The sequence below is a fragment of the Coregonus lavaretus genome (genome assembly GCF_964263955.1).
Source record: "Coregonus lavaretus genome assembly, chromosome: 1".
NCBI classification, from domain to species: Eukaryota; Metazoa; Chordata; class Actinopteri; order Salmoniformes; family Salmonidae; genus Coregonus; species Coregonus lavaretus.
Genome location: NC_139988.1, coordinates 25,578,653 through 25,603,493, shown reverse-complemented (window position 1 = coordinate 25,603,493; position 24,841 = coordinate 25,578,653). Strand labels below are relative to the sequence as shown.

The 24,841-nt window shown below is 42.5% G+C and overlaps 1 protein-coding gene across 1 annotated transcript in view; it reads right to left on the bottom strand.

Annotated features, from left to right (window-relative positions):
• Nucleotides 1-23,995, bottom strand: part of LOC311133346 (1-acyl-sn-glycerol-3-phosphate acyltransferase epsilon-like) — a 41,921-nt gene extending 17,926 nt beyond the window's left edge. Inside the window, exons 1-6 of the mRNA XM_084166847.1 lie at nucleotides 23,140-23,995; nucleotides 14,681-14,750; nucleotides 14,391-14,506; nucleotides 14,178-14,267; nucleotides 11,871-11,961; nucleotides 7,336-7,497 (exon numbers count right to left, since the gene is read on the bottom strand). Coding sequence (XP_084022973.1) covers nucleotides 7,336-7,497; nucleotides 11,871-11,961; nucleotides 14,178-14,267; nucleotides 14,391-14,506; nucleotides 14,681-14,750; nucleotides 23,140-23,358 — 748 coding nt within the window. The 5' untranslated portion in view covers nucleotides 23,359-23,995. The remainder of the gene's footprint in view (nucleotides 1-7,335; nucleotides 7,498-11,870; nucleotides 11,962-14,177; nucleotides 14,268-14,390; nucleotides 14,507-14,680; nucleotides 14,751-23,139) is intronic.
• Nucleotides 23,996-24,841: the final 846 nt, after the last annotated feature.

Below are 24,841 nucleotides of genomic sequence, written 5' to 3'. Positions count from 1 at the left end.
ATCCATGGGCCCGTTAGTAATAATGATTGTATTATTATCCTAAAAAGGTACCTACGTCCTCTTCATGAATCCCACAAATACACACTTACAACCCTTAGGCTAGCTACAAAATATTGGTTAGACTATAGCTTACCTCAACGTGTTGCAGGCATCTTTCTAATTCCTCCGTCTCCAACCAGTAGCTGTTCTTCACTTCGGTCACATGCACAAGTCTCCTGGGCGAGGATCAGGTGGGAAGCAGAGTCCAGGATGGTGTAAGTGCCAAAGGAGGCACAATGGCCTGTAGAATCACACTGTGCGTCTCCAGATACGATCAGTGGACTGTCACCAATTGTAGCCAGAATGGCCTCCGTGTGCTGGGTCCACATGTGGCTAACCTCTGGCACAATGTAAAAGCGCTGTTGGTTTGCGAACTGTCGCAGCAACATGGACACCAGGCTGAGGTGACATATTTCCACAAATGTGGAGTGGGAGCTGCCAGTAAGGAAGACCACTGATGGCACCAACAGATTCCCTGCAAACAACTTTCCCACTCTGGTCTGGGACCCCCACTTCCTCCTGAGGCCCACAACACACTCGGTCTCCATGGTGATGGCAAAACTATTTATTTTCAGGGATTAACGATGACAACTGCTCGACATCCTGGCTCATGGCTGACAGTGAAAAACTCCCCTCAGCTTGCTATCAAAGACTATGTATTTTGGATCTTGCACAAACTCTTCGATAGTATCTCTTGGCTCGCACTGTGATGATTGTGATTCTGAGCTCTCAGGTTCATACAGCGAGTCCTGGTCTTCTCTCATCTCACTCTCACCTCTCCGTCAGCTCCATCTGTGGCTGATAGGGGAAGGACTCAGTTGTATACTGATGGTTGTGAGCGAAATCTAGCTGGGCCTTGAGCTCTTTAGTGATGGTCCTGGTGGACCTCTCCTCCACTGCAGCACAAGAACACTGGCACTCAGGGGTCAGTTTGGCATGCTGTACTAACTATTCTTTCCTGTTGGTAGAAATAAAATTAAGGCATCTATTAGGCTATAGTTATATTGAAGAATCACTGCATATACTGTATATTGTCCATTTTATATCCAAAATGGCCTCAGGGATGACAGATTGTCTTGAAATAAACAATAGCCTTAGAAATAACATGGATTTGCAAGTACCTCTGCCTCCTGCACAGTCTCCTCCAGGATGAAAACCTTTTCAGGGATGACGATGTCATCCTGAAATCAAACAAACGTTTTGTTAAGACAACTGAACCCAAATATATCAGCTGGCATTAACAAGCTACCTGTCTTGTATGCTATGTTAGCACACACACAGCAAAGCAAATACAGGGACATTTATTTTTCAGCAAACATTAGCCATGTCAACTTCAGTCTAACTAAATGAGGTGGCGCCAACAAAGCATTCCAAAAACAAATCCGTCAGCAAAAAATGTATTACTTGACTAGCTGAACTTGAAGCTAGCTAGCTACCTAATAACAGGGCTATACGGTGAAACTGTGTTGCAATTTTAGTTGCAGTGGAGTTGCTTGGGGGTGTTACACAAAACACTTCAGATGCAATTAGCTAGTTACCTCCAACTAGAGTTGCAACAAAGTTATCCAGTCTCTAACGCTAGCCTAGTTAACAACAGTCATGACTCATGATCGGTTAACGTTACCTCAGGCTCCATTGACTCACGTCGCCGCCTCTGTTCAGTCCGGCTTTGGCTTGACTCTGAAGTCAGCGATGTTGATCGGTCGGTAACACCTACACCATAACACTCGAAATTGAAAATGGAGGGGCAAGCAGAGGGCTTCAATGTAGGCCTATGAGTCCTTTTCATTCGGAAACTCCCATTTGCCGCATCGAAAGTGCCCTTCATCATGAAGTTTTACTTTGCAAAGTGCTGGCTGTAGATCCTGCGAGCTCGAGCTGGCACGTCCTTCCTCTTCAGGACATGGAGCTACTTCTTCAAAGGTTGTGGGTCCTTGGGCAGCCGATGGTAGCTTACCAGGGGATTTTTTTGGCGTTAATTCGTACAGCCTGGCGCTATACACTTCATGTTTGAATTACTACTTGTTGTTGCCATCTTAGTTGTCCGCACCTAACCTCTCTTCAACTCACTCCGCGCAAAAACTCAATACCAGAGACCAGGGGTTCTTAAACTTGTTCAGCCTGGGACCCAAATGACAAATTCTGTGTTTTCCTGGGACCCAAGCTTCTGAAAATATGCAACTATACGTAAATACTGGTACATTTCATTGCCCTTATGCCTAAAACAAATGCAATATACAGTGAGGAAAAAAAGTACTTGATCCCCTGCTGATTTTGTACATTTGCCCACTGACAAAGAAATGATCAGTCTATAATTTTAATGGTAGGTTTATTTGAACAGTGAGAGACAGAATAACAACAACAAAATCCAGAAAAACGCATGTCAAAAATGTTATACATTGATTTGCATTTTAAATGAGGGAAATAAGTATTTGACCCCCTCTCAATCAGAAAGATTTCTGGCTCCCAGGTGTCTTTTATACAGGTAACAAGCTGAGATTAGGAGCACACTCTTAAGGGGAGTGCTCCTAATCTCAGCTTGTTACCTGTATAAAAATACACCTGTCCACAGAAGCAATCAATCAGATTTATTTTTTTATTTTTTTATTTCACCTTTATTTAACCAGGTAAACCAGTTGAGAACAAGTTCTCATTTATAACTGCGACCTGGCCAAGATAAAGCATAGCAGTGCGATAAAAACAAACACAGAGTTACATATGGGGTAAAACAAAACAAAGTCAAAAATACAACAGAAATACATATAATATACAGTGTGCAAATTTAGCAAGTTATGGAGGTAGGCAATAAAATAGGCTATAGTGCAAAATAAGTACAATTAGTATTAACACTGGAATGATAGATGTGCAAGAGATGATGTGCAAATACAGATACTGGGGTACAAATGAGCAAAATAGATAACAATATAGGGATGAGGTAGTTGGGCGGGCTAATTTCAGATGGGCTGTGTACAGGTGCAGTGATCGGTAAGGTGCTCTGACAACTGATGCTTAAAGTTAGTGAGGGAGATAAGTGTCTCCAGCTTCAGAGATTTTTGCAATTTGTTCCAGTCATTGGCAGCAGAGAACTGGAAGGAATTGCGGCCAAAGGAGGTGTTGGCTTTGGGGATGACCAGTGAGATATACCCGCTGGAGCGCAGACTACGGGTGGGTGTTGCTATGGTGACCAATGAGCTAAGATAAGGCGGGGATTTGCCTAGCAGTGATTTATAGATGGCCTGGAGCCAGTGGGTTTGGCGACGAATATGTAGTGAGGACCAGCCAACAAGAGCGTACAGGTCACAGTGGTGGGTATTATATGGGGCTTTGGAGACAAAACGGATGGCACTGTGATAGACTACATCCAATTTGCTGAGTAGAGTGTTGGAGGCTATTTTGTAAATGACATCGCCAAAGTCAAGGATCGGTAGGATAGTCAGTTTTACGAGGGCATGTTTGGCAGCATGAGTGAAGGAGGCTTTGTTGCGAAATAGGAAACCGATTCTAGATTTAACTTTGGATTGGAGATTCTTAATGTGAGTCTGGAAGGAGAGTTTACAGTCTAACCAGACACCTAGGTATTTGTAGTTGTCCACATACTCTAGGTCAGACCCGTCGAGAGTAGTGATTCTAGTCGGGTGGGCGGGTGCAAGCAGCGTTCGGTTGAAGAGCATGCATTTAGTTTTACTAGTGTTTAAGAGCAGTTGGAGGCTACTGAAGGAGTGTTGTATGGAATTGAAGCTCGTTTGGAGGTTTGTTAACACAGTGTCCAATGAAGGGCCAGATGTATACAAAATGGTGTCGTCTGCGTAGAGGTGGATCTGAGAGTCACCAGCAGCAAGAGCGACGTCATTGATATACACAGAGAAAAGAGTCGGCCCAAGAATTGAACCCTGTGGCACCCCCATAGACTGCCAAACTCCAAACTCTCCACCATGGCCAAGACAAAAGAGCTCTCCAAGGATGTCAGGGACAAGATTGTAGACCTACACAAGGCTGGAATGGGCTACAAGACCATCGCCAAGCAGCTTGGTGAGAAGGTGACAACAGTTGGTGCGATTATTCGCAAATGGAAGAAACACAAAAGAACTGTCAATCTCCCTGGGCCTGGGGCTCCATGCAATATCTCACCTCGTGGAGTTGCAATGATCATGAAAACGGTGAGGAATCAGCCCAGAACTACACGGGAGGATCTTGTCAATGATCTCAAGGCAGCTGGGACCATAGTCATCAAGAAAACAATTGGTAACACACACGCCGTGTAGGACTGAAATCCTGCAGCACCCGCAAGGTCCCCCTGCTCAAGAAAGCACATATATATGCCCGTCTGAAGTTTGCCAATGAACATCTGAATGATTCAGAGGAGAACTGGATGAAAGTGTTGTGGTCAGATGAGACCAAAATGGAGCTCTTTGGCATCAACTTAACTCGCCGTGTTTGGAGGAGGAGGAAAGCTGCCTATGACCCCAAGAACACCATCCCCACCGTCAAACATGGAGGTGGAAACATTATGCTTTGGGGGTGTTTTTCTGCTAAGGGGACAGGATAACTTCACCGCATCAAAGGGACGATGGACGGGGCCAAGTACCGTCAAATCTTGTGTGAGAACCTCCTTCCCTCAGCCAGGGCATTGAAAATGGGTTGTGGATGGGTATTCCAGCATGACAATGACCCAAAACACACGGCCAAGGCAACAAAGGAGTGGCTCAAGAAGAAGCACATTAAGGTCCTAGAGTGGCCTAGCCAGTCTCCAGACCTTAATCCCATAGAAAATCTGTGGAGGGAGCTGAAGGTTCGAGTTGCCAAACGTCAGCCTCAAAACCTTAATGACTTGGAGAAGATCTGCAAAGAGGAGTGGGACAAAATCCCTCCTGAGATGTGTGCAAACCTGGTGGCCAACTACAAGAAACGTCTGACCTCTGTGATTGCCAACAAGGGTTTTGCCACCAAGTACTAAGTCATGTTTTGCAGAGGGGTCAAATACTTATTTCCCTCATTAAAATGCAAATCAATTTATAACATTTTTGACATGTGTTTTTCTGGATTTTTTTGTTGTTATTCTGTCTCACTGTTCAAATAAACCTACCATTAAAATTATAGACTGATCATTTCTTTGTCAGTGGGCAAACGTACAAAATCAGCAGGGGATCAAATACTTTTTTCCCCTCACTATAGACAAAAACAAATAATGAAATTAAATAAACATGAATAGCTACTTATATGGGTATTTTTCCCCATTAAAAACTCTTCACATATCTGTCTAGGTTGGAACTGTTACAATACAATAAATCATTTTCTGAACTGGAATAAACTGATCACATCACACAGACAGGCTCCGTTTTTGATGCAACCCTAAGTAACAGTACAGATGAAAAATTCAGGCCTACTGTACATCTTACTGTAGAAAGTATTGTTGAAAAAAAGTATAGGTTGGAACTGTTGCTGTTAAAATACAATAAATATTTTTTCTTCTGAACTGGAATAAACTGATTGATCAATTTACACAGGTTGAAGTTTAACAAGCTTGTCTACTCTGGGCTCAGTTTGACAGTGCGACACAGAGGTAATGCTCAGCATTGAGTCTGTTTCTGTACTTGTTTTTTAAGTACGCCAGAGTTGAGAACCCTGACTCGCATAGGTATGCGTTGCCAAAATGGATACGAATATCTACTGCTTTCTCAGTCAGGCAGGATACCATTTCCTGCTGTAGATGAGCAACCCAGAACTGTGTTTGCCTCAAAAAGCATCTAGCTTCAATTGGTTTATTCCAGTTCAGAACACAAATTATTACTTGTATTTTAACAGCAACAGTTCCAATCTAGACTTGTTTTCAACAATAATTTCTACAGTAAGATGTACAGTAGGCCTGATCATTCTTCTTCATCTGTACTGTTACTAAGGGTTGCACTATCAGCAGCTAGCTAGCTTGCTTTGGCTAACGTTAGCTATTAGCTGTGTACAAGGCCAGGGGATTGTTTAAATGAGAAACTCACATCTACTACTATAAGATACAGTACTCCCTTATTTCTGCTTATCATCACCTGTTATAAAATGACAACAATGCCTTGCTAGCGGACTTACTTTTTCACGGTCGAAGCACTGTTTCCTGAAGCATTCTGCCCTGTTCTGAAAGAACTCCCTGGGTTTACTGTCATGCTGTGGATGTTTGGTCAGGACGTGTCGTTTAATTAATTTATTCGTTTTGACTCATTACTAAGCACTTCCCCGCACAAAGGTTGGCGCTCCTCGTTATTTCTCAAAGTTTGTATGAAAATAAGAGAGAAACTCATCGCTGTACTTGCGTTTCATGACGATTGAGCTCAGTCAGAACTTATGGCTAGGTTGAGTCCATTTGATGACAGTGGTGAGTGCTGGCGAGTGGGAATGACAAGTCAGTGGCTGACAGCGCATCATCTGCTGCTGAACGACAACGCTGCAGCGTGTGGGTCGCGGAGTGCTCTTCAAGCTCCCGAGTGGCGCAGCGGTCTAAGGCACTGCATCACAGTGCTTGAGGTGTCACTACAGACCCCCTGGTTCGATTCCAGGCTGTATCACAACCGGCCGTGATTGGGAGTCCCATAGGGCGGCGCACAATTGACCCAGCATCGTCCGGGTTTGGCCGGTGTAGGCCGTCAATGTAAATAAGAATTTGTTCTTAACCGACTTCCCTAGTTAAATAAAGGTATAAAAAAAGAGAAAACTATAAAAAACTAAAACTGCAGAAAAAATATCCTTAAACCGCGAAGCACAGGGGCATCTCCCTCTCGCGCAGCTGCCAAACTGAGCAGAGACCGCAGCTAAGCAGAGAGCGCACTGAACAGTGAGCGCAGTTGCACTTGGCCAAATCAATTCCAGTAATCAAGGAAATAATTATACATTTACTCTGACACATCGCGACCCACCATTAACAGGTCTGCAACCCACTTTGGGTCGAGACCCATACTTTAAGAAAGGCTGCCACAGCCAATTGGGTGATTCCTGCCAGTGACTCACTGGCGTCAGTCGTTACTATTGCAATTTAAAATGGCGCTGAACATAGCTCAAATAAAGGGAAAGGGAGATACCTAGTCAGTTGTACAACTGAATGCATTCAACTGAAATGTACCTTCCACATTTAACCCAACCCCTCTAAAATCAGCCTTGTCGATGATCAAAATACTAAATATAGAGCTGTTTTTATGTTAAATGCACATGTTTAGTATTAGTGGATTGACTACATCTCTTTGCTTAGATTTACTTCCTAGTGTTTCCATTTCCCTATAATATGAAATAATTGAATTATCTCAAACAACCTCATACCTGGCATGGTTGGGGCAGGTTGTCTTTCACTGCTTTTGCCCAGTGTTCCCTCATACACAACGGTGATATCATACACAGCATTCAGGTGATCCCTCATGGTCTCTATGGCAACATGAGAGGCTTTCATTCTTGGGGTCAGAACATGGTCTAAGACAGCCAGCCCTGAGGGAAATAAACAGGAGAGCATTGGTTAAATCTCTTTGTTGTGCCAGGCGACATGCAGTGGTAGCCCTTTATACTCGTACCTGTATACGTGTTGAGAATGGCAGATTTGGCCACTAATAAGTGTCTAAATTGGAACATAGTGGCTGTACAGTAACATGCTATACATGAAGTCAGAGCTCTGGCTCTGTGCATCACAGCGCTGTATGGGTTTTGATTGACAGACATTCTGAACTTGAGTGCCTCGAGCGACAAGTAGTCGCCCCCATCCCTCCCAGTAATTGGGCAACTTTTGCAAATGTTTTGCTGTCTGAGTGAGGGAAATGTTGTAAATTAAGAGGACTCAAAGTATTTTGACAGATGAGACGTTGAGGATTATAATAAATACTGCTTTGATGTCATACAAGCCAAACACCTGTGAGTCCAAATGTGCACTTCACATTTCCAAATTATTAAACTCATGTCATATACAGTGTCAACATTCAACATACATTTACAAGATAACATCGTGTCATACCCTGGGTTGTTCTGAACAGAATTAGCCTGTTTGTTTATTGTGAAGAAAATTTTCTGCGGCACACGCACCTGAATGCACTCATGACTCCTTTCTATGCACACTAAAATTCCAATCTGTTTCTCTGAATTGCCTTGTGAAAGCCTAATACTAAGATTGTATTTTATAACTTAGCTAGTCATGTTGACAATCGAAACAAGCTTTTAAATCATGCCCACCTAACCTGACTGATTTTATAATGGACGTTTTTGGATTGCGTAAAGAACAGTAATTGTGCGATGGCGGGGATGCAGGGTTGTGTTCCAAACAAAACAACTATAAGTGTGCTTGCTCTAGTTCCTCAATGGCACAGCTAGGAGAGCTAAAAAAGTACCTTATAGTTGAAGACTTCTCTGAGTCATAAAAGTGCATATGGGCGGCAGGTAGCGGTTAAGAGCGTTGTGCCAGTAACCGAAAGGTCGCTGGTTCTAATCCCCGAGCCGACTAGGTGAAAAGTCTGTCGATGTGCCCTTGAGCAAGGCACTTAACCCTAATTGCTCCTGTAAGTCGCTCTGGATAAGAGCGTCTGCTAAATGACTTAAATGTAAATTGCTTAGGAACTGTGCACACTTTGGAGAAGTGTGTGGCCACTTGGACAGTCCTCTCACTCAAATACTTGTCTTTTTTTTTTTACCTATCCCACATTTTCCAGGAATAGTCTTATATTACTGAATGTATCCAGAGTATTTTCTGATTTTGTTATTGACAAATGAAAAGTACAGTAACTGTAATAATTTTCCCATTACAGTAAATGTAATAATTTCCCATTATCTCCAAACTGTTCCCTTTCAATTTCTACCATGGTTATGCATTTCATATTTCTTCTGTAAGAAACATTTCAAATGTAGTCCTACCCATAGAGGCCAATTCCCACTAGTGTAAAGGGTTAATTATACCAAGTTTCCAATAGCAGTGGTAAACACAAGTCACTACTACACACCTGTTTCTAGTACCAGGATTTCATTTGAATCTTACAATAAATGCCAACAAACAGTAATACAGCCCTCCATTTAAATAATCAGGTCACATAACTGAATGGTAGACAGTGGACAAATTGCAGTATCAATGGACAAACTAGCCCATCCTTCACTGAGAGGTGACTAATGATGTCTTTCAAATGTCACCCGGTTGTTGTAATCACTAAATCAGAAAGAATGTCGGCTGCATTTGAGACCAGCAATTATCTAAACCCACATGTGTTCATATAAGGAAATCAGTGAATTTAAATAAATTAGGCCTTAATCTATGGATTTCACAACTGGGAATACAGATATGCAGTTTATCGAGTGCCACACTGTGTATATATTGCGTTCCATTTCATGGTGATATGGCTGTGATGGCCAAAGCAGTTAATTGAGAAATCTGCAATCTCAAATGTCAGACGACAAGGGATTATGATCTAAAAGGCCCAATGAAGCAGTTTCTCAACATCAAATCATTTCTGGTACCTAATTGTTTTCAATTAAAATTGTAAAAATGAAACAAAAATAGCTTCTTGGCAAAGAGCAATTTCTCACGCAAGAATTTTGCTAGGACTGTCTGGGAGTGGTCTGAGAGGGGAGAGGAAAACTAGCTGTTATTGGCAGAGAGGTTTGGAACTCTCGTTCTTATTGGTCTACTAACTAATTAACCGCCTGGTGAGGTCACCAGGCAGGCCAAAAAGCCATTCCACCAAAACAGGCTGAAATTTCAGGCAGTCTTTTCAAAACAGCTCATACACTTAAAGGGCATTATCATCATTTTCGCAATATTCTCCCAACCACATAGTGTGGAAATATAAAACATAAAACATAGGAAAATCACGTTTTCATTAGCTTAATTATTTATTAATATTCAACCCTTCAAATTAGTGGATTCTGCTATTTCGGCCACACCTGTTGCTGACAGGTTTATAAAATCAAGCACACTGCCATACAATCTTCATAGACAAACATTGCCAGTAGAATAGCCTTACTGAAGAGCTCAGTGACTTTCAATGTGGCACCATCATAGGATGCCAACTTTCCAACAAGTCAGATCGTCAAATTTCTGTCCTGCTAGAGCTGCCCAGGTCAACTGTAAGTGCTGTTATTGTGAAGTGGAAACGTATAGGTGCAACAACGGCTCAGCCGCAAAGTGGTAGGCCACAAAAGCTCACCGAACGGGACCGCTGAGTGCTGAAGCGCATAGTGCGTAAAAATCGCCTGTCCTCGGTTGCAACACTCACTACAGAGTTCCAAATTGCCTCTGGAAGCAACGTCAGCACAATAACTGTTCGTCAGGAGCTTCATTAAAATGGGTTTCCATGGCCGAGCAGCTGCACACAAGCCTAAACTCACCATGCACAATGTCAAGCGTCAGCTGGAGTGGTGTTAAGCTCGACGCCATTGGACTATGGTGCAGTGGAAACGCGTTCTCGTGAATCATGCTTCACCTTCTCGCAGTCCAACGGACAAATTTGGGTTGGCGGATGCCAGGAGAACGCTACCTGCCCCAATGCATAGTACCAACTGTAAAGTAAAGGAATAATGGTCTGGGGCTGTTTTTCATGGTTTGGGCTAGGCCTCTTAGTTCCAGTGTAGGGAAATCTTAACGCTACAGCATACAATGACATTCTAGACATTTCTGTGCTTCCAACCTTGTGGCAACAGTTTGGGGACGGCCCTTTCCTGTTTCAGTATGACAATGCCCCTGTGCACAAAGCAAGGTCCATACAGAAATGGTTTGTCGAGATCGGTGTGGAAGAACTTGACTGGCCTGCACAGAGCCCTGACCTCAACCCCATCAAACACCTTTGGGATGAATTGGAACGCAGAGCAAGCCAGTCCTAATCCCCCAACATCAGTGGCCGACCTCACTAATGCTCTTGTGGCTGAATGGAAGCAAGTCCCCGCAGCAATGTTTCAACATCTAGTGGAAAGCCTTCCCAGAAGAGTGGAAGCTGTTATAGCAGCAAAAGGGGACCAACTCCATATTAATGCCCATGATTTTGGAATGAGATGTTCGACGAGCAGGTGTCCACATACACTACATGGCCAAAGGTATCAGTCTGCTACCAAACTAATATATTCTACTTTATGAAACAAAATGTCTTAAACAAGATGCCATTTCAAACCTTTCAATTTGCTCTTGCGAATTAGGTCTAGCAACATTATAAATCACTTATAAGCCAGCAGTAACATACTTTTGTAATCACAAGTTAATCTTTTGCGCAATTTATAAGCTACAGCCTCTGGGATATTTCATTAAAGCAGCTCACTGGTCCAAGCTGCCAAGCTCTTGGCACTGTACCAGTAATCCACTGACGAGGATAAAAAATACGAAACAGCCAGGCAGCTTTTCATATTGTCTAAGGTTCCGCTCTAATGCTGTCAACAAACATTTGGGTTGTGGGATTTTAACAGAGATGGCAAAAAGTTAGTTGGGGGGTAGAACGTATTCGCTGTTACGGTAAATGTATCTTGCTTTTAAGTTGCGAGTTGTATTTGTGTTCAAAACCTTGTTACCAAATACCTTATGACCCAAAAACCCTTATACAGTTAAACGGTTTTGGATTGAGTCCTCCTCTTTATTCTGCCTCTGAACATGGCCACTGGTAAATTGCTGAGTTTCAGCGGTTGAAGGTTGAAAAAAATAAATAATGTAAGTGCTACAACAATCACTTTCAATGTGGGATAAGGAATCCATTAAGCATGGGTGGGTTAGAAGGTGACGTACATGTTGCAATGCATTACCCCTACATGACCCCCATCCGTTAATCCTCCCCAAAGCTTTGCTATTAGTCATGAAAGAACACACTTGCTCTAAATGTGTAAATCAATGTGAAAGTATGAAAGAGCACCTTCTTTAGTGGCAAAAGCCTGACTGTCGCTGATCATCTTCTCGAGTTCAGGGTTGTATCGCGTTCCTTCTGGGAAGATGACAAGATACATCTGCACAGAAACCAAAACAAACGGGTTGAGTTACGGCAAATGAAGTCTTGCAGGGGAGATCAGCACATCATTACTCTTAAGATGTGGTCCTCTGTAGCTCAGCTGGTAGAGCACGGCGCTTGTAACGCCAAGGTAGTGGGTTCGATCCCCGGGACCACCCATACACGAAAAAAAATGTATGCACGCATGACTGTAAGTCGCTTTGGATAAAAGCGTCTGCTAAATGGCATATTATTATTATATTATAAGATAAGTAGTCTAAGACTGCAGTTTTACAACAAGGCTGCTAGACTAAGATACATCCTTATTCTAAAATGGATTAAATTCCACCCACCCCCCCTCAATCTACACACAATACCCCATAATGACAAAGCAAAAACAGTTTTTTTGAAAAGTGGAAATATCACAAGTATTCAGACCCCTAACTTAGCACTTTGTTGAAGCGCCTTTGGCAGCGATTACAGCCTCGAGTCTTCTTGGGTATGACGCTACAAACTTAGCACACCTGTATTTGGGGAGATTCTCCCATTCTTCTTTGCAGATCCTCTCAAGCTCTGTCAGGTTGGACGGGGGAGCGTCGATGAACAGCTATTTTCAGGTCTCTCCAGAGATGTTCGATCGGGTTCAAGTCCGGGCTCTGGATGGGCCACTCCTGTGTTGTCTTGGCTGTGTGCTTAAGGTAGTTGTCCTGTTGGAAGGTGAACCTTCGCACCAGTCTGAGGTCCTGAGTGCTCTGGAGCAGGTTTCAAACAAGCATCTCTCTGTATTTTGCCCCATTCATCTTTCCTTCGATCCTGACTAGTCTCCCAGTCCCTGCCACTGAAAAACATCCCCTCAGCATGATGCCACCACCATGCTTCACCGTAGGGATGGTGCCAGGTTTCCTCCAGACGTGACGCTTGGCATTCAGGCCACAGAGTTCAATCTTGGTTTCATCAGACCAGAGAATCTTGTTTCTCATTGTCAGAGTCCTTTAGGTGCCTTTTGGCAAACTCCAAGCGGGCTGTCATGTGCCTTTTACTGAGGAGTAAAAGGCCTGATTGGTGGAGTGCTACAGAGATGGTTGTCCTTTTGGAAGGCTCTCCCATCTCCACAGAGACACTCTGGAGCTCTGTCAGAGTGACCATCGGGTTCTTGGTCACCTCCCTGACCAAGGCCCTTCTCCCCCGATTGCTCAGAGTCTTGGGGGTTCCAAACATCTTCCATTTAAGAATGATGGAGGCCACTGTGTTTTTGGGGTACTTCAAATCTGCAGACATTTTTTGGTACCCTTCCCCAGATCTGTGCCTCGACACAATCCTATCTCGGAGCTCTACGGACAGTTCTTTCGACCTCATGGCTTGGTTTTTGCTCTGAGATGCACTGTCAACTGTGGGACCTTATATAGACAGGTGTGTGCCTTTCCAAATCATGTCCAATCAATTGAATTTACCACAGGTGGACTCCAAGTTGTAGAAACATCTCAAGGATGATCAATGGAAACAGGATGCACCTGAGCTCAATTTCAAGTCTCATAGCAAAGGGTCTGAATACTTATGTAAATAAGGTATGTTTTTTATTTTTAATAAATGTGCAAAAATGTCTAAAAACCTGTTTTGGCTTTGTCATTATGGGGTATTGTGTGTAGATTGATGAGGAAAAGGCTGTACCGTAAAACAAAATGTGGAAACTTTCCGAATGCACTGTACCCATGCACATATGAAAACTTGGGTGTCATGAAGAGTAGACTAGTCATAAAATCATGACAAAATGCTAGCACAGAAGCCCAGGGACAAAGGGTAGCCCAGAAGACCAAACAAGCTGTGGATCTTAGTGTCCTGGGAAAAAGTTATTTGGCAACAGCTGTCCTTCCTGATATAGACTAGGCACAGGGAAACATTTAGAACAGACATACCAGTGACCAAAATGGCCATTATAAATATTTATTTCAGTTGGTTTCATGTATTTTGTATATTTTAGAATAGCAATGCTCTTCAATAAATGACAAATTGGGATAATGTAAGAGCACTTTTATGGTATTCACTGACAGCCTCGCAGCCCATCAATAGAATCCATTTGAATGAAGTGACAGTATTAAACATTAGTTTTGTTGGCAGCCATGTAAAAAGTTATTGGCTGCCATGTAAGAAATAACATGCTTATCACCAAAAAAGCTTTTGGGAGGAAATAACGTTCACAAATCAGACAGTTTGTCAGTGTGCTCCTTTTATACTTACTGGTGTTCCCAACACTGTCTGTGAAGATAGCTTTTTTTTCATTGCTTTCTCGTCAAACTTTGCGCTTCGCTTCACGTAGACACCTCCATGCTAAAAAATAACATTTGATAAAAAACAGATACCAAATAGGCTTAAATCAATCTTACCAATCAGCACAATACATATTATAGCATCTCTTTGACAGTCCAAAACGTATATATAGATATATATTACCTGAGAGAAATACCATCCGTATAATGGGAGCCACTTCAGCCCATCTTTTAGGACGTATCTCACATGGCCAAGTGCTTTCTGCCTAATGGCTAACATGTCAGCAATGATCCAGTCCGCTGTATGACAGGACAAGAGAAAGCAAGGGTTTTAGTCCAACTGCAAACCTTAGCTTTCTCTGATGAGATACAATTTTACTGCATCATGTGCCAAACTTTAACTAACAAATTATTCTAGCTCAGAATGAACAGAAATGAATTAGTTAACATTTTTGTTCAATAGGAAAAGCTCACCTGTGCATTGATGGTTGGAAAGGTAGACCACATTCTCTTTATTCTTTGGCATGTCTCCATAAATAACAACCTAAAGAAAGAAGAATGAACACAGTTTAACAGGCCTAAAAGACATTAGGGAATACTGTCAAACAGAAACAAAATGGAAGAAATTTGGGTGGTAACCAAACTGAAATTATTTGTGCCCGTCTTTGTAATTACACACCCAGGATTGTGGAAAATCCAATTAGCACTGAGAACGCCAACGGCAAACCAACCGTGTCTTAAGTGTTTTCTTCATAAAAACGTGTCTCATCAGCTTAATAGCCTTATACAGTGCCTTGCAAAAGTACTCATCCTCCTTGGCGATTTTCCTATTTTGTTGCATTACAACCTGTAATTTAAATTGATTTTTATTTGGATTTCATGTAATGGACATATACAAAATTGGTGAAGTGAAATGAAAAAAATAACATGTTACAAAAAATTATACAAAATAAATAACGGAAAAGTGGTGCGTTCATATGTATTCACCCCCTTTGCTATGAAGCCCCTAAATAAGATCTGGTGCAACCAATTACCTTCAGAAGTCACATAATTAGTTAAATAAAGTCCACCTGTGTGCAATCTAAGTGTCACATGATCTCAGTGTATATATATATATATATATATATATACACCATTTCTGAAAGGCCCCAGAGTCTGCAACACCACTAAGCAAGGGGCACCACCAAGCAAGTGGCACCATGAAGACCAAGGAGCTCTCCAAACAGGTCAGGGACAAAGTTGTGGAGAAGTACAGATCAGGGTTGGGTTATAAACAAAATCATCAGAAACTTTGAACATCCCACCGAGCACAATTAAATCCATTATTAAAAAATGGAAAGAATATGGCACCACAACAAACCTGCCAAGAGAGGGCCGCCCACCAAAACTCACAGACCAGGCAAGGAGGGCATTAATAAGAGAGGCAACAAAGAGACCAAATATAACCCTGAAGGAGCTGCAAAGCTCCACAGCTAAGATTGGAGTATCTGTCCATAGGACCACTTTAAGCCATATACTCCACAGAGCTGGGCTTTACGGAAGAGTGGCCAGAAAAAAGCCATTGCTTAAAATAAAAAAATAAGCAAACACGTTTGGTGTTCGCCAAAAGGCATGTGGGAGACTCCCCAAACATATGGAAGAAGGTACTCTGTTCAGATGAGACTAAAATTGAGCTTTTTGGCCATCAAGGAAAAAATCAAATTGAGAATCTGTGGTATGACTTAAAGATTGCTGTACACCAGTGGAACCCATCCAACTTGAAGGAGCTGGAGAAGTTTTGCCTTGAAGAATGGGCAAAAATCCCAGTGGCTAGATGTGCCAAGCTTATAGAGACATTTACCCCAAGAGACTTGCAGCTGTAAATGCTGCAAAAGGTGGCTCTACAAAGTATTGACTTTGGGAAGGTTAATAGTTATGCACGCTCAAGTGTTCTGTTTTTTTGTCTTATTTCTTGTTTGTTTCACAAGAAAAAATATTTTGCATCTTCAAAGTGGTAGGCATGTTGTGTAAATCAAATGATACAAACTCACCCAAAAATCCATTTTAATTCCAGGTTGTAAGGCAACAAAATAGGACATTTTACTGTTTGGAAAATGTTTTACCGTTTCTTGACCGGTTAATGAAGGACGTTTAGTCGGCTGCAAAATTTACCGAAATGTACATGCCTATCATCCTCTCGTCTCAGCCCAAGCAGTAACAGCCATCCAGCCAGCCAGACAACCAGGTAACGTTATCTCTGTGCTCCCAATTGAATGAGTCATCCTATTAAGCTAGGCTAGTAGGCTGACAAAATCATTTGACTAGTTCTTCAAAGTACACAAGGCATACTTTCAAGACTGCTTATTACCAACTACTATAACTATCAATTGGGTAGAGCTTCCTCACGAACTGTCTCTATCCCCCTCGTCGTTGTGTACATTCTGCTCTCATGCGGTCTCATATGGTCTGTGTATCTGCCTCTATACGGGTCCGGGAAGAGCAGGCGCAATGGATTACGGTCATTGCAGTTAATTACCACGTTTCCAGTGTTTTCCACAAGCACATGTAGTAAGTACCCAGCCAAATGGAAAAAGTAGCCAGCCAGGCTCCCTTAGTTAAGACATTTTTACTGAACAAGCTCTATTTGTGGCGGCGTCTGGTATTGACTGTAAGTCGCTTTGGATAAAAGCGTCTGCTAAATGGCATATTATTTATTTAATTTATTTACATTCTAATGCTAGATTGTATTTTCAACCAGCAACTATCAGGAAATGACACCCCCAAAAAATGTCACACTTTTACAGTGTTAGTTTCATCAGCTGTTGTAGAATATGATATAAAACACAGTAAAAAACTAATTGACTGCACTGGGCATTTTAAAAAATACTGTAAGAGTCTGACTTCCACAGGCTTCTAGCTTTCTTTTAAGAGGCATTTTCTCAGCTATCTGCAATACAGGTATGACAGAAAAATTAAGCAGTTGTTAAAGATGGGCTTTCCTACACAGAATTCAGCACTTGACTACTCCATTGTCAACACTGATTAAATCAGCAGACCTACAGTGCATTCGATAAGTATTCAGATCCCTTGACTTTTTCCACATTTTGTTACGTTACAGCCTTATTCTAAAATTGATTAAATTGTTTTTTTCCCCTCATCGATCTACACACAATACCCCATAATGACAAAGCAAAAACAGGTTATAAATGTTTGCAAATCTATAAAATATAAAAAAAAATATAATATTTACATAAGTATTCAGACCCTTTACTCAGGACTTTGTTGAAGTACCTTTGGCAGTGATTACAGCCTTGATTCTTCTTGGGTATGACGCTACAAGCTTAGCACACCTGTATTTTGGGAGTTTCTCCCATTCTTCTCTGCAGATCCTCTCAAGCTCTGTCAGGTTGGATGGTGAGTGTCGCTGCACAGCTATTTTCAGGTCTCTCCAGAGATGTTTGATCAGGCTCTTATCCAGAGCGACTTACAGTTAGTGAGTGCATACATTATTTATTTTTTTCATACTTCCCCGTGGGAATCGAACCCACAACCCTGGCGTTGCAAACGCCATGCTCTACCAACTGAGCTACATCCCTGCCGGCCATTCCTTCCCCTACCCTGGACGACGCTGGGCCAATTGTGCGCCGCCCCATGGGTCTCCCAGTCGCGGCCGGCTACGACAGAGCCTGGATTCGAACCAGGATCTCTATTGGCACAGCTAGCACTGCGATGCAGTGCCTTAGACCACTGCGCCACTCGGGAGAAGGATCTCTCTGTCCTTTGCTCCATTCATCTTTCCCTCGATCCTGACTAGTCTCCCAGTCTCTGCCGCTGAAAAACATCCCCACAGCATGCCACCACCATGCTTCACCGTAGGGTTGGTGCCAGGTTTCCTCCAGACGTGACGCTTCGCATTCAGGCCAAAGAGTTCAATCTTGCTTTCATCAGACCAGAGAATCTTGTTTCTTATGGTCAGAGTCCTTTAGGTGCCTTTTGGCAATCTCTAAGCGGGCTGTCATGTGCCTTTTACTGAGGAGTGGCTTCCGTCTGGCCACTCTAATATAAAGGCCTGATTGGTGGAGTGCTGCAGAGATGGTTGTCCTTCTGAAAGTTCTCCCAATTCCACAGAGGAACACTGTCAGAGTGACCATCGGGTTCTTGGTCACCTCCCTGACCAAGGCCCTTCTCCCCCAATTGCTCAGTTTGGCCAGGCAGACAACTCTAGGAAGAATCTTGGTGGTTCCAAACTTCTTCCATTTAAGAATGATGGAGGAGGCCACTGTGTTCTTGGGGACCTTCAATGCTGCAGACATTTTTTGGTACCCTTCCCCAGATCTGTGCCTCGACACAATCCTGTCTCGGAGCTCTACAGACAATTCCTTCGACCTCATGGCTTGGTTTTTGCTCTGACATGTTTGTTAAGGTGTTAAGCTCGCCACCATTGGACTCTGGAGCAGTGGAAACGCGTTCACTGGAGATTTGAATCACGCTTCACCATCCGACAATCCGACGGACATATCTGGGTTTGGCGGATGCCAGGAGAACGCTACCTGCCCCAATGCATAGTGTCAACTGTAAAGTTTGGTGGAGGAGGACTTTTTCATGGTTCGAGCAAGGCCCCTTAGTTCCAGTGAAGGGAAATCTTAACGCTATAGCATTCAATGACATTCTAGACAAATCTGTGCGCCTAACTTTGTGGCAACAGTTTGGTGACAGCCCTTTCCTGTTTCAGCATGACAATGCCCCTGTGCACAAAGCGAGGTCCATATAGAAATGGTTTGTAGAGTTCGGTGTGGAAGAACTTGAGAGGCCTGCACAGAGCCATGACCTCAACCCTATCTTAAACCTTGGGGAAGAATTAGAACGCCGACTGCGAGCCCTGCTTAATCGCCCAACATCAGTGTCTGACCTCACCAATGCTTGTGGCTGAATGGAAGGAAGTCCCCGCAGCAATGTTCTAATATCTAGTAGAAAGCCTTCCCAGATGAGTGGAGGCTGTTTTAGCAGCAAAGGGAGGGACCAACTCCATATTAATGCCCATGATTTTGGAATGAGATGTTCGACAAGCAGTGTCCACATACTTTTGTTAATGTAGTGTAAGTAGTTTTTTGTGAGGTGCATTTTCAAAATGGTACAGTAGAAATGCTTTTAGTCCATTAAATAGATAGGAGTAGTTGTACTAAATTAATCCATTGAGTTTACTTAAGTATTTGAAACAGTCTTTAAATTTAGTCTTTAATCGGGATGAATGCCATTTTCGCTTATGTGATGCAAGTATGTTTGGAGGGGTGCATTTCTTCTAGTGCATAACAGGTAGTGGAGTAGTTGGAACCCTGACCTGTTCACTGGATGTGCTACCTTGTCCCGGACCTGCCGTTTCGACCCGCTCTCTCTACCTCTGAATGCTCGGCTATGAAAAGCAAACTGACATTTACTCCTGAGGTGCTGACCTGTTGCACCCTCTTTAACCACTGATATTATTATGGTCACCTATGAATGTTTGAAAAGCTTGAAGAACGATCTGGCTTTAATGGCCATGTACTCTTATAATCTCCACTCGGCCCAGTAAGAAGAGGACTGGCCACCCCTTGGAGCCTGGTTTCTCTCTGTTCCTTCCTAGGTTCCTGCCTTTCTAGGGCGTTTTTCCTAGCCACTGTGCTACTACATCGGCATTACTTGCTCTTTGGGTTTTAAGGATACAGTATTTGAAACAGTATGTTAAACTTTAATTGAGTCTCAAATACAGGATAAATATTATGGAATATGAGATTAAACTAACCCAGTAATTATTTTTATTGGCAATCTATTTGAATTAGCTCTTCAATTAAAATCAGAACGATTCAAATATTACATATTATCATATTTGACAATAGGTTATGATAATTAGAAAATCTAATCATGGCTATATTAATCCGAATATGATTTTAATCAGATCCGTGCCTTTATAAAGTGATTAGATCAGGGGTGTCAAACGTCCGGCCCGCAAACGGGTTTAATCCGGTCCGCGAGATGATTTTGAAAAAATAAAAATAATAATAATAATAATTGTGTAAAGTATAAAAATGCGCTGCAATTTTTCCATAAAATAAACTGCTGTTCCAATTGCGTCCACTGGATGGCGCAATAGCAATTGTGTTAAGCAAGCAAACTGTTTATACCGGGGCAGAGCAAGTACGTCAAGCACGTGCAGCCAATGAGCTACTTTGTTTTGCCCGCGATATTTATTACGGCTTCTACTTTTAACATTATGTGCTTTGGCACCCTCATTGCCCCAATATGTCTATGTCAAAAAAGAGAAAAGTGGACGCAGAGTGCAGAGTGTTCCAAGAAAAAGTGTCATCCTATTTATTCACTGAATTGAATGGGAAAGCTGTATGTTTGGTGTGTTCAGAGCATGTTGCAGTGCTGAAAGAATATAACCTTCGTCGCCACTATGTGAGTCTTCATGCCGACAAATATGACAACTTTCAAGGACAGCGGAGATGAGAGAAGGTGAATGAACTGTTGGCGGGTCTGAAGAAACAGCAGTCTGTGTTTACTCACAGCCGAGACATCAGTGACGCTGCAGTGAAAGCTAGCTACCTCATTGCTAATGAAATCGCAGTGGCTTCAAAACCATTTAGTGAGGGTGAATTTGTAAAAACATGCATGATGAAGGCAGCGGAGATTGTGTGCCCTGAAAAGCGGCAGGCTTTTGCAAATATCAGCCTGACAAGAAACACAGTTGCAGACAGGATTTCCGATCCTTCAGTGGATTTGGACAGCCAGTTGAAGCAAAAAGTAAAGTCATTTATTGCGTTTTCGGTTGCAATTGATGAAAGCACGGACATTACAGATGTTGCACAACTGGCCATTTTCATCCGCGGAGTTGATGACACATTGACCGTCACCGAGGAGTTCGTGGAGTTGGTGCCGATGACAGATACAACGACAGCAGCTGATATTTTTACCGCACTCGTCGGCGCGCTGGACAGGGTCGGAGTGGACTGGTCCCGCACTGTCAGCCTGGCTACAGATGGTGCGCCCTCAATGATCGGGAAAAAAGCAGGCGTTGTGACAAAGTTCAGAGAGAAAGTGCAATCTGCAAATGGAGGACGTGATTTTTTGACTTTTCACTGTATTTTGCACCAGGAGGCTTTGTGTTGCAAGTCATTAAAGATGGATAACGTCATGAAGGTGGTCATCCAAACTGTTCATTTCATCCGATCCAGAAGCCTGAATCACAGTTAGTTTGACAGCCTTCTCAGAGAGAAAGACCACATCTATGGCCTGCCATACCACACTGAGGTAAGATGGTTAAGCCGAGGTGCTGTGCTGAGGCGTTTCTTTGATTTACGAGAAGAAATTGAACAGTTCATGGAAGAAAAGGGCAAACCAGTGTTAGAATTTCATTCCGCAGAATGGATGCAGGACCTTGCATTTATGGTGGATGTTACAGAGCACCTGAATAACTTGAACAAACAGCTGCAAGGGCGCAACAAAGTTGTCACGCAGTATTATGACAGCATACGTTCTTTCAAGTTGAAGCTGTCATTGTGGGAGACGCAACTTGCCGGTGGTGATGCAGCTCACTTCCCCTGTCTGAAAATGTGTGCGCGACCCAACATGTGGCAGACATGAAGCGGTTCATAGATAAAATAACGGGACTGTTATGGGAGTTTGAGCAATGCTTTCAGATTTATGTTTATATGTTTTTATGTTGATGTGCTATTGTTTTTAATTTATTTTATTTTATTTGTATATTTAACCTATTCTTGACTCTGTGGTTCTTGCACTTGTTTGGGGAACAGGATTTCATTATTTTTATCTACATCTCTGCCTGAGAAATGACACCCTGATATAGTTCTGTGATCTGTGATATACTTCTGTGAATCACTGAGGCATTGTGTGTTTGTGTGTTCTTTGTCCTCAGAACCTTCAAATAACTTGAGGTGTTTTATGATTAATAGTGATGTTGTGCTTTTGGACACTGTCCTCAGGCTCCAGCTTTATGTTTATATGTTTTTATGTTGATGTGCTATTGTTTTTAATTTATTTTATTTGTATATTTAACCTATTCCAGACTGTGGTTCTTGCACTTGTTTGGGGAACAGGATTTCATTCTTTTTTATCTACATTTCTGCCTGAGAAATGACACCCTGATATAGTTCTGTGATCTGTGAAACAGTTCTGTTAATCACTGAGGCATTGTGTGTTTGTGTGTTCTTTTTCTTTAGAATTTTCAAATAAACTTGACGTGTTTTATGATTAATAGTGATGTTGTGCTTGTACTATTTTGGACACACTGTCCTCAGGCTCCAGCTTTATGTTGTATGTTGATCGTATTAAAACAAAGAAAACAATCTGAAGTTGTTGTTTTTAAGTTATATAGACCATGATTTTTCCGGTCCGGCCCACTTGGGAATAGATTTTCCTCCATGTGGCCCCTGAGCTAAAATGAGTTTGACACCCCTGGATTAGATGTTTCTTTGCTGCAAGACTATTCCTGACCTATGTCATGACATCCAAATGCAATCATTGTTAAGGGCAATCTCAAATCACTAAAGACGGTCTAACTAACCGAACCAAAAAAAGGGTGAAGAAAGTCAATACAATTTGCCTCACTTTTTGAATCAAGTTACTGGGTATAAACATCACGCCATCACACAATTCACTGGCAACACTAAATAATTTATGTTCAGAAGAGGTTCATAGATCGGAGTTTCTCTCATTGTAGAGCATATTCCGCGTGATACCATAATGTGTAGCGCATGCGCGCACCCAAATTCTACAGCGCGGATGGCTTGACCGATTATTTTCAGGGTAGGTTGACTGCAGTGAGGATTCCCCACGTGCAATCAAGGATTGTAGAGCAAGCCAAGAGGCAATACAGGTTGCATGCATTTTCATTGAGGAGCTGGGAGTAACGCTTCCATTTGTGTCCTTAAAATGAAATGTAACTTAGGCCTACTCACCTCCACCCCGGTATAGTTTTCGAAGAAAAAGAGGACGAGGCTCTGGTATATGTTATAGAGGTGGTCGTCCATCCTGCGGTATAGTCTTGATGGTAGGACAGCAGTAAGCACACGACAAGCACCCCATGACAGCACATAAGCCGGAGCTGTGCCTAGCATTACCACTGCAGGAAACCAGTACCGCAACGAGTACGTGTGCACAACCAGGGAGAGCAGCATTCTGTACTACTGCACACTTATATCTTGTTCAACTAGCTAACGTTATAATGATAAGATATCTGCACGTTAACTTACTTCTCGGTTGACTGTTTATTGTTGAAAGTTAGCTAGCTAACGTTAGCTAACCCAACTCAAACTGTCAAAGTAAGATAGCTAGTTAGAGGTAGTAATCAATCAATCAATCAATTTTATTTTATATAGCCCTTCTTACATCAGCTAATATCTCGAAGTGCTGTACAGAAACCCAGCCTAAAACCCCAAACAGCTAGTAATGCAGGTGTAGAAGCACGTGTAGAAGCATAGTAGCTTGACAGTTTATATAAACGGCCACATAGTAACACCACATGTCAACGTTATGCATATCGCAACAGCTCAACGTAAAACCAGCAAATGACCTCGAATCTCCGATAGCCAGCTAACTTTACCTAGCTAAGCTAACTTACTCCGCGGCTAACTAGCTAAACACTGCTCAATTGGCCCATAACCCAAACAAATGGTGTCTTACAAAACCACGGTTAAAACTGCAGTGGTAAATCATTACTACGTTCTTAGCATATAAATTCTCCTCGGTCAAGAGTGAAGTTTTAGTTCAAAACCTGCCTCTTCCAAAGTCACTCACACGCCTCCTCATGGACTCAATGGAAGAATCTCAATTGCATACTCCTAGCGTCCTCTCTCGTCGCCTCCTTCTCAGAACCCATTGGAGTAAAAGGTCAGAGGGGCGGGACCTCTGGCTTTCTCATCCAATGGATTTTGAGGAGGCGGCGAGGAGAGAGGACGCAATTGCGATTGGTCCGTGCTATCCGGCATTCTTGGGACTTCCCTACCTCACTGAAGTTGACATTTTAAAATTTAAATGTAAACGGTTAAGGTAAGGGCTAATGTTAGGGTCGGGGTTATGGTAGGGCCATCCAAATTATCCCGCATAGCACTGGCTATTGAAATTCTACCCATGTTTAATAATAATTTGCTCGTCCTAATATTTACATATTTCTTAATTGCATTATTTTACTTTCAGATGTGTGTATTGTTTTGAATTGTTAGATACTACTGAATTGTTTGATTTAGGAACACAAGCGTTTCGCTACACCCGAAATAACAACTGCTAAATGTGTATGTGACCAATACATGTGTATTTGATTTTAATGGTTCATGCTATCTGGGGTCCTTTGGGGCTTCTGTGCCCTAAACCCTAACCCGTACCTGGGCTGCGTTCAGTACTTTACGTTCTGGAACGTTCAATTGAACGGAAACGCTGCTGTAGTGAACGACCAGTTGAAAAACGGTGAGGGTTGTGGGTTGGGGAACGCTGTCAGCATGGCTTCTTCCCTTTAAATACGTCACTCGTTGCTTCAAGCCACACCCCACCAAACCTTCCTCAAACGCCTTGTTCACACCGACATGGTTTTGGTACACCAGAAGTACATTACACCTCGATCACACCCACAGTGTCATTGCATTTTGGTACACCAGAAGTATATTC